At 51.4% G+C, this 13,513-nt stretch overlaps 1 protein-coding gene across 8 annotated transcripts in view; it reads right to left on the bottom strand.

Moving 5' to 3' along the window:
• The window catches only part of PGPEP1 (pyroglutamyl-peptidase I), a 29,058-nt gene extending 15,789 nt beyond the window's left edge, over positions 1–13,269 (bottom strand). For 2 of the 8 annotated variants that reach the window (XM_054464768.2, XM_054464769.2), the window contains exons 1-2: positions 13,112–13,222; positions 10,906–10,958 (exon numbers count right to left, since the gene is read on the bottom strand). In XM_054464768.2, coding sequence (XP_054320743.2) covers positions 10,906–10,958; positions 13,112–13,145 — 87 coding nt within the window. In that variant the 5' untranslated portion in view covers positions 13,146–13,222. Of the gene's footprint in view, positions 1–4,743; positions 4,865–10,905; positions 10,959–12,224; positions 12,296–13,111 lie in introns of those variants that run through there. The other 6 variants (XM_063658637.1, XM_054464767.2, XM_054464766.2 and 3 more) reach the window with 6 other exon arrangements.
• Positions 13,270–13,513: the final 244 nt, after the last annotated feature.

Below are 13,513 nucleotides of genomic sequence, written 5' to 3'. Positions count from 1 at the left end.
CGCCCAGCTAACTTTTGTATTTTTAGTACAGATGGGGTTTCACCATGTTGGCCAGGCTGGTCTCAAACTCCTGACCTCAAGTGATTCACCTGCCTTGGCCTCCCAAAGTGCTGGGATTACAGGGGTGAGCCACCGCGTCCAATTTGTAAAAAGAAGCCTCTCCAGTATTCACAAAAGCCAAAAGGTAGAAATAGCACAAATGCCCATCAACAGATAGATAAATGAAATATGGTCCATCCATCCAATGGAATACGATTCAGTCATGAAAAGGAAAGAAGCACTGATCCCTGCTACAATGTGGATGAACTTTGAAAACATGATGCTGAGTGAGAGAAGCCAGACACAAAAGGCCACATATTGTATGATTCCATCGATATGAAATGCCCAGAGCAGGCAAATCCATAGAGACAGGAAGCAGACGAGTGGCTCCCAGGGGCTGGGGGAGGGGAATGGAGAATGGCTACTGATGGGGACGGGGTCTTCTTTTCGGGTGATGGAATGTTCTGGAACTAGATAGAGATGATGGTTGCGCAACACAGTGAGTGTACTTAATGCCGTGCAATTATATACTTTAAAATGATTAATTTGGCCAGGTACAGTGACCAAATATATACTTAAAATGATTAATTTGGCCAGTCCCAGTGCTTTAGGAGGCCAAGGCAGGAGGATTGCTTTAGCCCAGGAGTTGAAGACCAGCCTGGCCAATATGGCAAAACTCGAAAATACAAATTAGCTGGATGTGGCGGCACATGCCTGCAGTCTCAGCTAATTGGGAGGCTAAGGTGGGAGGATTGCTTGAGCCAGGGAGGTGGAGGCTGCATGCAGTGAGCAAAGATTGCACCACTGCGCTATGGCCTGGGCAACAGGGCAAGGCCTTGTCTCAAAAAAAAAAAAAGAACCAGGCCCGGTGACTCCTGCCTGTAATTCCAGTACTTTGGGAGGCTGAGGTGGGTGGATCACCTGAGGCCGGGAGTTTAAGATCAACCTGGCCAACGTGGTGAAACCCCATCTCTACTAAAAAATACAAAAATTAGCCGGACATGGTGGCAGGTGCCTGTAATCCCAGCTACTCAGGAGGCTGAGGCAGGAGTATGGCTTGAACCTGGGAGGCAGAGATTGTAGTGAGCCGAGATTGCGCCACTGCACCCCAGCCTGGGTGACAAGAGTAAAACTGTCTCAAGGAAAAAAAAAAAAAAGATTCAACCTGTTTCCAAGTAACTCAGCAGTATCCCAGAAGAAAGTTCAATAATACTGAGAGGTGGCTGAGTACGGTGGCTCACGCCTGTAATCTCAGCACTTTGGGAGGCCGAGGCGGGCGGATCACCTGAGGTCAGGAGTTCGAGACTACCCTGGTCAACATGGAAAAACCCTGTCTTTATGAAAAATACAAAAATTATCTGGGTGTGATGGTGCGCACCTGTACTCCCAGCTACTCGGGAGGCTGAGGCATGAGAATGGCTTGAATCTGGGAGGTGGAGGTTGCAGTGTGAGCCCAGATTGTGCCACTGCACTCCAGCCTGGGCAACAGAGCAAGAATCTGTCTCAAAAAAAAAAGACAATTATATTTTTCAAAGGCCCCACCATCCGTTCCATCAACAAACCTGCACTAATTCCCATCTTCACACCACAGAGGTGACAGGGCACACATCATGTAGACCTGTTTCTTTCTTTTCTTTTTTTTTTTGAGATGGATTATCAAAAATCATTCAGTGGTATGATCTTGTCTTACTGCAACCTCTGCTTCCCAGGCTCAAGAGTTCCTTCTGCCTCAGCCTCCCGAGTACTGGGATTACAGTACTCCCGAGTACTGGGAAAACACCCAACTAATTTTTGTATTTTTAGTAGAGAAGGGGTTTCGTCATGTTGGCCAGGATGGTCTTCAATTCCTGAGATCAAGTGATCAGCCCCCCTTGGCCTCCCAAAGTGCTGGGATTACAGGCATGAGCCACTGCATTCAGCCCCATGCAGACCTGTTTCTAATCTCTTATTCACACACCTGAGAAATCCCATAGTATTTTTTCTTTTAGAGATGGGGTCTTGCTACATTGCCCAGGCTGGTCTTGAACTCCTAGACTCAAGTGATCCTCCCACCTTAGCCTTAGTTGAGACTACAGGCATGTACCACCACATCTGGCTTGGTTTTACATCGATTTTATCCTCTTTTTTTTTTTTTTGAGACGGAGTTTTGCTCTTGTTGCCCAGGCTGGAGTGCAATGGTGGGTTCTCAGCTCATCGCAACCACCGCCTCCTGGGTTCAAGTGATTCTCCGGCCTCAGCCTCCCAAGTAGCTGGGATTACAGGCATGCGCCACCACGCCTGGCTAATTTTGTACTTTTAGTAGAGACAGGGTTTCTCCATGTTGGTCAGGCTGGTCTCGAACTTCCGACCTCAGGTGATCTGCCCACCTCAGCCTCCCAAAGTGCTGGGATTACAGGCATGAGCCACCATGCCTGGCCTGATTTTATCCTTTCTTAAAAATTGTATTGAGACAAAGTCCAACAGCACTTAAAAGTAAAGTTTTGTTTGGTTTTTTTGAGATGGAGTCTCGTTCTGTCGCCCAGGCTGGAGTGCAGTGGCGCAATCTGAGCTCACTGCAACCTCTACCTTCTGGGTTCAAGTGATTCTCCTGCCTCAGCCTCCCAAGTAGCTGGGATTACAGGCACATACCACCATGCCTGGCTTATTTTTGTATTTTTAGTAGAGACGGGGTTTCACCATGTTGGCCAGGATGGTCTCCATCTCCTGACCTCATGATCCACCCGCCTTGGCCTCCCAAAGTGCTGGGATTACAGACGTGAGCCACTGCGCCCGGCCAAAAGTAAAGTTTTTAAAAAGATTTACTGCTGCTTTTCCATTCATAGGCAGTAAAAAAGCAATTCTGAGACAGGGTCCAGCTCTGGTCACTGAGGCTGGAGTGCAGTGGCACCATCAGTGCTCGCTGCAGCCTTGACCTCCAGGGCTCAAGTGATCTTCCTACCTCAGCCTCCCAAAGTGCTGGGATGACAGACATGAGCCACTGTGCCCAGCCATTGATTTATCCTGCAACTCTGTTTGCTCCACTCAGCAGTCTATTTCAGAGATCTATCTACATTACTATACGGAGATCTCAGCGCACCCTTTTCTCTGCTGCATAATACTCCACCTCAGAAACTGGTCACTATGGATTTAAACATTCCCCTGCATTGGAACATCTAAGTGGCTTCTAATTTTCCTTACTGTAAAGCCATGCCGCAGTGAACATCCTCATGCAAACTTCTCATGCTGATGGGTGGGGCATAAATGCCAATTAGGGGCATTGCTGCACTGCAGATCAGTCAATACATACTTGCTATTGAGAGAGATCGTTACACTGAGGCCTGGTTTTCCCACCTCATATTCAATATGTCCCAGAGGAGAAAACTTTACCGTTTATAAATGCGTCTTCCCCTAATCTCCAAGAGGAGACCCACAGAGCTCTTTTCTCTTTTAAAAACAAATCAGCAGGCCGGGTGCAGTGGCTCATGCCTGTAATCCCAGCACTTTGGAAGGTCGAGGTGGATAGATCATTTGAGGTCAGGAGTTTGAGACCAGCCTGGCCAACATGGTGAAACCCCGTCTCTACTAAAAACACACAAAAAATTAGCCAGGCGTGGTGTCGCATGCCTGTAGTCCCAGCTACTCAGGAGGCCGAGGCAGGAGAATCGCTTGAACTTGGGAGGTGGAGGTTGCAGTGAGCCAAGATCACACCACTGCACTCCAGCCAGAGTCTCACTGTGTCTCAAAACAAACCAACAAACAAAAAACAAATCAGCAGCCAGGCACAGTGGCTCATGCCTGTAATCCCAGCTACTGGGGCGGACCACTTGAGGCCAGGAGTCTGAGGTCAGCCTGGGCAACACAGTGAGACCCCATCTCAAAAAAAGACCAAAAAGCCCCCACACACCAAATGACACGAAAAGCACAGACAATAAAAGAAAAATAATCAATAAACTGGATTTCATCAAAATTAAAAACAAAATTAAAATATTTAAAAAAATGAGTAATCTCTGTTTGGACCAACCTGGAGGGATTTCCCGGCATGACCCATGGCGAGACTGTGCCACCTTCTGGGCAAGGGAGGAATGGGAGCGGGGATGGGGACGGGAGGGAGACTTCTCTGCAAAAAACTCATCGCATGATTTTGACTTTTAAACCATGTCAGTGTTTTACAAAATAAAAAATAAAATAAAATAAAACAACCCATAGTCCCATATCAACAGACCTGCCTCTTTTCTGTCTTTTCCCTAATAGGCACAAGGTGATGTCTTCAGTCTCATGGGATGTGTTACTTTAAAAATCAACAGGGAAAGCTGTATTCAGAAAAATAGGGTCAGGGGTGGGTGGCTCACACCTGTAATCCCAGCGATTTGGGAGGCTGAGGCAGGAGGATGGCTTGAGGCCAGGAGTTCAAGATCAGCCTGGCCAACATGGCGAAACCCTGTCTCTACTAAAAATACAAAAATTAGCTGAGTGCCAGCTACCCAGGAGGCTGAGGCATGAGAATCACTTGAACCCGGGAGGTGGAGGTTGCAGTGAGCTGAGATTGCGCCACTGCACTCCAGCCTGGATGACAGAGTGAGATTCTGTCTCAAAAACAAAAACAAAAAACAACAAACAAACAAACAAAAAAACAAGAAAGAAAGAAAACCACTGTCAACATATACACATACCCCAAGGCCTGCAGTCACAAGAGAGGTGTTCACATGCATGTTTGCCAAGACCCACCTGATGGCAGGGCTCGGTGGCTCACACCTGTAATCCCAGCTTCTTTGGGAGGCCGAGATGGAAGGATCATTTGAGCCCGGGAGTTCAAGACCAGCCAGGGCAATATAGTGAGATCCCATCTCTACAAAAAATAAAATTTAAAAAATTAGCCAGGCATGGTGGTGCATGCCTGTAGTCCCAGCTACTTGGGAGGCTGAGGCAAGAGGATCACTGGAGCCCAGGAGGTCGAGGCTGCAGTGAGCTATGATTGTGCCACTGCACTCCAGCCTAGGCAACAGAGCAAGACCCCATCTCAAAACAAAAAAAAAAGTTTCTCACCAAAGTGATAGGGAAACTTAAGGTCTGTTCACATTGCCTGATGTAAATTATCATTCAATTTTAAATAGGGTAACGGCGGGAAGCCGCCTGCCGGAACAGTGTATCTGGCACTAGAAGGAAGTGCGTGGCTGGTAATCTGGCTGAAGTCTTAGCCTCTGAACATGCTCTGCTTCAACAGGGCTGGATGGTTCTCCTCCGGGAGAAGGGGGGCAGGGCACCCCAAGTCCCACATCACTTTGCCGGGAGCACACCCGGCTTCACGCACCATCAGAGCATACACCGTGAAAGGATGGGACTCGGGCAGATGCCCCATTGTCTACACCCCATCTACCTGACAGGACCCCGCCGCGCAGCCTCGTCTGACCGATTCCCCTGACCTCACGACAAAGACCCTCTTTGTTCCCTGGTAATATCCTTAGCAGGTCTGTCTAGACTCACTGTAGCAGCAATTGTCCCGTGATGTTACCAAGTTCTGTGACCCGGGTCCTCCTCACCCAGCTTTGGCAAGAGACGCCCCAGATGGCCCCGAGCCCCAGAGCTCCCCAGCCCTTAACACCCACCTGCTCCTCCTCAGAAGAGAAACACAGCCAGTGCCCCAGTCCACTCTGAGAGGTAGGGGAGATGGGACACAGGAGACACATGGTGCCTCCTGCTTGGGGTGCTGGGGGCAGCTGCCATCCCAGGAAAGACAAGGGAGGTCCCCTCTGTACCCCCGCAACTCCCACCTCCTGAACATTGCGGGTGGAAAACAGTTCCATCTATGCTGTGGGCATGACTTCACCCAGGGGATAAAGAGAAAGGATCAGAAGAGATGGAGATAGGCCGGGCGCAGTGGCTCACGCCTGTAATCCCAGCACTTTGGGAGGCCAAGGCAGGTGGATCACGAGGTCAGGAGTTCGAGACCAGCCTGACCAATATGGTGAAACTCCGTCTCTACTAAAAATACAAAAATTAGCTGGGTGTGGTGGCACGCACCTGTAGTCCCAGCTACTTGGGAGGCTGAGACGGGAGAATCACTTGAACTCGGGAGGCAGAGGTTGCAGTGAGCCAAGATGGCACCACTCACTGCACTCCAGCCTGGGTGACAGAGTGAGACCCTGTCTCAAAAAAAAAAAAAAAAAAAAAAAAAGGAGAGACAGAGACAGAGAGATGGAGTCAGAGAGAAACAGTCATGGGGAGAGAGAGAAGGGGAAAGAGACAGATTCAGAGAGAAAGAGACAAGGAGACAGAGACACACACAGGGAGAGAAACTGAGACACATAGAGATTAACAAAGAGAAAGAGAAAGGGGAAGAGATAGTAAGACCCAGAGAGAGAGAGAGACAGGGAGACAGAAAGAAACAGAGAAGGCTGGGCATGGAGGTTTACGCCTGTAATCCCAGCACTTTGGGGGGCTAAGACAGGAGGATGGCTGGAGCCCAGGAGTTTGAGACCAGCCTGGGCAACATGGCCAAATCCCATCTCTACAAAAAAAAAAGAAAAAAAGAAAAAAAAATTAGCTGGGTGTGGTGGTGCATGCCTGTGGTCCCAGCTAATTGGGAGGCTGGGGCGGGAGGATCACCTGAGCCTGGGAGGTCAAGGATGAGGTGAGCTGAGATCGCTCACCTCACTCGTTCAATCAACCACTGAACTCCACTCCAGCCTGGACGACAGAGTGAGACCCTGTCTCAAAAAAAAAAAAAGAGAGCGAGAAAGAGAGAAACAGAGAGAGAAAGAAGGGACGAGGTGGGAAGGAACAGAGAAACCCAGAGAGAGAGAGGCAGAAAGAGACGAGAGAGAGAGGCAGAAAGACACAAGAGAGAGAAACAGCCGGGCGCGGTGGCTCACACCTGTAATCCCAGCACTTTGGGAGGCCGAGGTGAGCGGATCACCTGAGGTCGGGAGTTTGAGACCAGCCTGACCAACATGGAGAAACCCTGTCTCTACTAAAAATACAAAATTAGCTGGGGGTGGTGGTGCATGCCTGTAATCCCAGCTACTCGGGAGGCTGAGGCAGGAGAATTGCTTGAACCCGGGAGGCAGAGGTTGCGGTGAGCTGAGATTGTGCCATTGCACTACAGCCTGGGCAACAAGAGCGAAACTCTGTCTCAAAAAAAAAAAAAAAAAAAAAAAAGAGAGAGAGAGAGAAAGAGAGAAACAGACACACACAGATAGAGAAGTTGAAAGTGACAGAGAGAGAGACAGAAGAGACAGAGAGATGAAGAGAGACACAGATATGAACAGAGATAGAAGAAGGGAAAGGGACAGAGAGAGACCCAGAGGGAGCAAGAGGGGAGAGACACAGAGAAGTAGGTACTTAGGAGGTCCCTGAAGGATGAGGAGCTTCTGAAAAATCGGTCACGGCAGGAAGCAATTGCCACCCACAGTGCAGAACAAAACACCCATCTTTGGGTGGAGGTGACGCCTGGCAACAGTTGCCTGCATTACACCAACAACACTCCAGGGCACATTTTTTGGAGGAATGGATTCAACTCATCCAGCAGTGACACCTTTCTAACAGGCAAATCCAGGACAGGAAGGAACCAAGGAGCAACTTCAGGGGCGGTTCTTGCAGAGGTGTGGCACCTGGAAGCCACTTGTTCCTGCCAACTTCTGGAACAGGGAAAATTCACCTAGTGGTGCAAAAAAGTCTGCAGAGGTTAACATCTGGAGGGCTTGGGAGTACTTGGGAAGAGGCTATGTGGGGCTTCTGTGAAGAATGCGAGGAAGAACCAGAGAATGTTCGAGATCTTGACCTGGCCTTGGGGGTGCACATATGTAAAATTTCTTTTTTTTTTTTTGAGACAGAGTTTCGCTTTGTCACCCAGGCTGGAGTGCAGTGGCACAATCTCGGCTTACTGCAACCTCTGACTCCTGGGTTCAAGTGATTTCTGGCTAATGTTTGTATTTTTAGTAGAGACGGGGTTTCACCATATTGGTCAGGTTGGTCTTGAACTCCTGACCTCAAGCGATCTGCCCACCTCAGCCTTCCAAAGCGCTAGGATTACAGGCGTGAGCCACTGTGCCTGGCCAAATTTCTTTTTTTTTTTTTTTTTTGAGACAGGGTCTAGCTCTGTCACCCGGGCTGGAGTGCAGTGACACTATGAGGGCTCACTGCAGCCTCTGCCTCCCCAGGCTTAGGTGATCCTCCCATATGAGCCTCCCGAGTAGCTGGGACTACAGGCGTGCGCCACCACACCCGGCTAATGTTTGTGGTTTTTTTTGTAGAGATGGGGTCTTGCTATGTTGGCCAGGCTAGTCTCGAACTCCTTGCCTCAGCCTCCCAAAGTGCTGGGATTACAGGCGTGAGCCATCATGCCAGGCCTAAAATTTCACTAATGAGTGTTCTGGGTGTATATATGTTAAACTTTGTTTTGTTTTGTTTAAGTGAAACAATCAGATCTGAGAAGGTTGGCATCTTTTTAGCAGGGGAATGGTGGGGAATCTTGTGTCCTAAACTTCGGGAAGAAAGCAAAAAGTGGGGCTGGACGCAGTGGCTCACGCCTGTAATCCCAGCACCTTGGGAGGCTGAGGCGGGCGGATCACCTGAGGTCAGGAGTTCAAGACCAGCCTGGTCAACATGGCGAAACCCCGTCTGTACTAAAAATACAAAAATTAGCCAGGCCCGGTGGTGCGCAGCTGTAATCCCAGCTACTAGGGAGGCTGAGGCAGGAGAATTGCTTGAACCCAGGAGGTGGAAGTTGAAGTGAGCTGACACGGTGACATTGCACTCCAGCCTGGACAACAAGAACGAAACTGTGTCTCCAGAAAAAAAAGAAAGCAAAAAGTGGAAACTGCAGGTCTGGAGAGAGGAGAACCAAGGAGAAGGGCTATTTCCTCTCTGGCCACAAGATAAAAACCTGCCATCCTTCACCATCCGAGAAGCTCCAAAGCTCGGAGGGATTTCCAAAGATTGTTTAATTGATTTTTCTTCTATTTAGATGCAGATCACAGTGTCTGGGGCCCAGGAATTCAGACACCCGGCTTTGTGTCCACTCAGCCCCGTGAAGGCTCCTGTCTGAAATGCGCACAAAGCCTGACACACAAGTCTTCAGAAACACGCTGTTTCTTTTTGTCTGGCTCTCCGGGGAGTGGGTGAGCAGGCAGGGCCTCGGGCACGCTCCCATCTGCAGGGTCCCGGGACCCCGTCCCTCCGTTCCATTCACCAAGTGGGCAGGAAAGAAACAGCCAAAACTTTGAGGTCTGAAGTTGGGGAGTGAGGGGGTGATTAAAAAATGGGGGGTACAGCTCGGGACTGCCACGCTGAGGTTTCAACTTAGATTTTTCTCCAAATCTAGGATTCTGGAATGGGAACAGAGGTTACTTTAAATCAGGCAGCTCATAGGCTAGGATAAACAGGGGTTTGGCTCTGGTCTCTGCCAATCTGATTTATATAACGAGAAAACACTTCTGTCTTTCTCTCTGTGCATTGCTCCCCAGCCTGTCCCTACAAAATACTCCATCTGGAAAAGAAACTAGAAAGTTTTTGCAGACTGGCATCTTGTTCAGGGCACCAGGAATGACAGCCCCCCTCGGCCCCTAATATGCCATCTTTTCCTCCCCCAGCTGCCAGGAGATGACAGCGAGGCTCACTGTACCCCCTCCTACAAGGTCAAGATATGTTCCCCTGCCACCCCACCCCACATATTCCTGCCTGGTCCTTCCTAAACCATGAATTACCTGCCTAAAACATACCAGAGAATTCTCACTTTGGCTGTTCAGAAACCAACCTGAGTCACAATTTGTCTGAGCCAATGGAAAAGATTTTTGTTAAAAAGGAGGGAGATCCTGGCCGGGGTTGGTGCCTCAGACCTGTAATCCCAGCACTTTGGGAGGCCGAGGTGGGTGGGTCACCTGAGGTCAGGAGTTTGAGACCAGTCTGGCCATCATGGTGAAACCCCATCTCTACTAAAAATACAAAAAAGTAGCCAGGCATGGTAGCGGGCGCCTGTAATCCCAGCTACTCTGGAGGCTGAGGCAGGAGAATCGCTTGAACCTGGGAGGCAAGGTTGCAGTGAGCCAAGATCGCGCCACTGCACTCCAGCCTGGGCAACAGAGTGAGATTTCGTCTCAAAAAAAAAAAAAGAGGGAGATCCTAGAGTTGGATAATTCCTAGGTAAAGTAGACGCCAGCACCACATGAACAGCTGTGTCCTGGAAACCAGCTATGTTTATATCCACACCTGGCCCTCCAGACCCAGATCTGTAGCCGCTGGCCAGGGCCTGGGGCACTTCTGAAGCAATGCCACTCCCACTTCTTGGCTGTGTGACCTCAGAGAACTCCCTTCATCTCTCCTCTGGGCCTCAGTTTCCTATTCTGTTAAGTGGGCACAAGAATAACTGCACGTACTATGCATGGGTTGTTGGGAGGATTCAGAGCGCTGGGCTACAAACAAATACTCAACAGATGTGTGCTCCGGTGGTTACTATCCAGGAAGAGATGTGGATCCTACATCGTTTTGTAAGAGCTGGCTAAGCGTAATGGCTCACGCCTGTAATTCCAGCACTTTAGGAGGCTGAGGCAGGAGGATTACTTGAGGTCAGGAGTTCGAGACCAGCCTGGCCAACATGGTGAAACCCCGTCTCTACTAAAAATACAAAAATTAGCCGGGCGTAGTGGCAGCCACCTATAATCTCTGCCACTCTGGAGGCTGAGGTGGGAGAATCGCTTAAACCCAGGAGGCGAAGGTTGCAGTGGGCTAAGATTGTGCCACTGCATTCCAGCCTGGGTGACAGAGTAAGATTTCGTCTCAAAAAAAAAAAAAAAAAAAAAAAGTTTTTGTTAAAAGGAGACTTTCTTGGATGCCATAACTTTCTGGGGGGTGCCCAGCTCCAAGCCTGACTCCCACCCTCCGGATCTAAGTTACCTGAACTGCAATCCAACTGGCGTTCACGGTGTGTTCCCCAAAAGGGCCAAATCCTGAAAAAACAGGAAAAGCAATATATTACCCAAGAGTGGCCCTTCCCAGTCTGCCCCTGGCCTGGCCGCCACTCCCACCTGGAGAAGCAAGAAAGGAGCTTCAGGGCGCAGCTGCCAGGGACAACATTGGGGGCCTGGTCCTGAGTTCTGGAAGCACTTGGAAGCCCATCAGAGCTGCCGTCCTGCACCTATCCGCTCTGAAGTCAATGAGTCCCTTCTTCCTGTCTTCACCTCCGCCTGCCCCTCATGCTCAGCCAGGGGCCAGAGGCCTCTTCTGCCTCCGAAAAGGTTGTCCTGATCCTGTCTTCATTTCCTCTGTTCCCCTTGACCCAACCTACAATTATTGTGTCACTGTCCCAAAATGCCCTGAATCGGCACCAAATGAGGAATGAGCCCTCCAGGCTGTCTAGATTTCACCTTGTCACCCTCCTCCCTGCTAGCTCAAACTCCAGGCCGCCTGTCCAAAACACGACAGTCGCCCAGGGCTGTGCTAAGTGATCTTCCTGGCATTCAGCCTGGCCACATCCCCTTTCAGGCAAGGATGTTTCCTAGGCCCAGTTTCCAGGAGCAGGGACTGAGGCACAGAGAGGTGAAGCTAGCTGCCCAAGGTCACACAGCAAGAAGGTGAAAGGGCTGGGATTCAAATCCACACCTGGGGCTGGGTGCGGTGGCTCATGCCTGTAATCCCAGCACTTTGGGAGGCCAAGGCGGGCAGATCACCTGAGGTCAGAAGTTTGAGACCAGCCTGGCCAACACGGTGAAATCTCGTTTCTACTAAAAATACAAAAAATTAGCCAGGTGGGGTGATGCGTGCCCATAATTCCAGCTACTCAGGAGGCTGAGGCAGGAGAATCGCTTGAACCCGGGAGGCAGAGGTTGCAGTGAGCCGAGATCACGCCATTGTGCTCCAGCTTGGGCAAGAAGAGCAAAACTCCGTCTCAAAAAAAAAAAAAAAAATACCATCCATCTGGGCCAGTGATCCCACAGGATATGAATGCTCTGCAGAGATGCTGTAGCCTGGGATAGCAAGTAGAGGCTGTGGCTCAGGAGGGGACCTCCTAACTCTATCCTTCTGTACAGCCGAAGTTTGAGTCTCAGCTCAGCCCCTTACAAACTGGATGACCTCTGTAAGCCTCAGTTTCCCTTTCTGCAAAATGGAGCCAGTAAAGATGTAATCAGCTCATGCAAAAAGTGCTGGAATAAATAACCAGATAAAGGAAGGCTGGAAGGGGTGGGGGCAGTGACCCTCCTCCCAATTATACACACCTGTTAAGCAGGTGCCTTGTTTCTTCCTTCTTCCCGGAATCTCCCGGATCAGCCTCAACCTCCCTTCAACAGCCACAAAACACCTGTGTGCACCTTTGCTGGATTTCCCACTCTGACCCCTCCAGACAGCAGGTCAAAATGACACCCCCACTCCCTGACTCTTAGGCCCCAGCGGAAGTTGGCGCCCCACGTGGCCCCGAGGCGGAGTCTCAGGGAGGAGAAACAGTTGGTTTGGGGGTTGGGGGGAGTCGGTGACAGCGGGGGCCCTGACTCACCAACAAACAGCCCGGGCACAAAACACAAAAAGGTTTCCGCTGAAGACAGTCCCTGGGACAGCTGGCAGAGCCCGAGGTCCCCGGACCCCCACCTGCCCCTGCCTTGGGAGAGCAGCCCCCCAGGAGCGCAGGGGGCGGCGAGCAGTGACTGGGAGGTTCATTTGTCACTGGGACACTTCCTGCCCGCAAATCGGCCTTTGTGCCCTGGGGCCGGGGGTTGGGGGAGCGGTGTGGGGACAGGCTGGACCTCGGAAGGGGCAGGGAGGAAGGGTCCAGTCCAGCCTGCAGGCCAGACAGAGCAGGCAGGTGCCAGGAGGGTCACCATCCCCACCTTAGGAGGAAAGGACGCCAGGGGGGCCTGCGCAGCGCCGGGCTTTTGCCCGGCCCTCCAACCCCCGCGCCTGACTGCCCTGACTTCCGACCCTGGGACCCCCAAGGCTCCTCATCCTCCACTTTCCAGGAAGCCTGGGCTGCGCGGGGCTCCCGCGGGCGATGACACCTTCCAAATCTGGGAGGACTTCCAGCACCTGCCCCTCCCGGCCCCACAGTCCCGGAGCCGCCCCCGCCTCTGCCCCCGGCCGCTGCCGCTACAGTCCCCATCAGCCAGCGTACCCGTCACTACCACCGCCTTCCTCGGCTGTTCCATGGCGGGATCGGGCTGTGCCTCGGACCCGCTTCTGTTCCGACTGGCGCTACAGCTGCTGCCTCTGCCGCTGAAGCCTCCCCGCCGCGCGAGGCCACGCCCCCGACCACGCCCCCGGTCAGCCGCTCGGCGTGCACGCCCCCGGGCCCGAGACGCAGCGTGCGCGCCCTGCGCCCCGCCCCCGACGGCTAGGCCCAGTCCTCCCCAGCCTCCGTGTCTCCATCTGCAAAATGGGAACATCTTATGCCGTAGGGTGTAGACGCTTACACGCACTGAGCCAGGTGCTGGGGATGAGCCGGTCCTTTATTCTGCAAGGGTTCATTGAGGGCCTGCCCTATGCATGCATACTGCCCAGAATTAGGGAGGGGAGT

Source organism: Pongo pygmaeus, chromosome 20, assembly GCF_028885625.2.
Source record: "Pongo pygmaeus isolate AG05252 chromosome 20, NHGRI_mPonPyg2-v2.0_pri, whole genome shotgun sequence".
Classification (NCBI taxonomy): domain Eukaryota; kingdom Metazoa; phylum Chordata; class Mammalia; order Primates; family Hominidae; genus Pongo; species Pongo pygmaeus.
The sequence above is the reverse complement of the archived record's forward strand: the minus strand, read 5'-3'. Positions and strand labels throughout refer to the sequence as shown.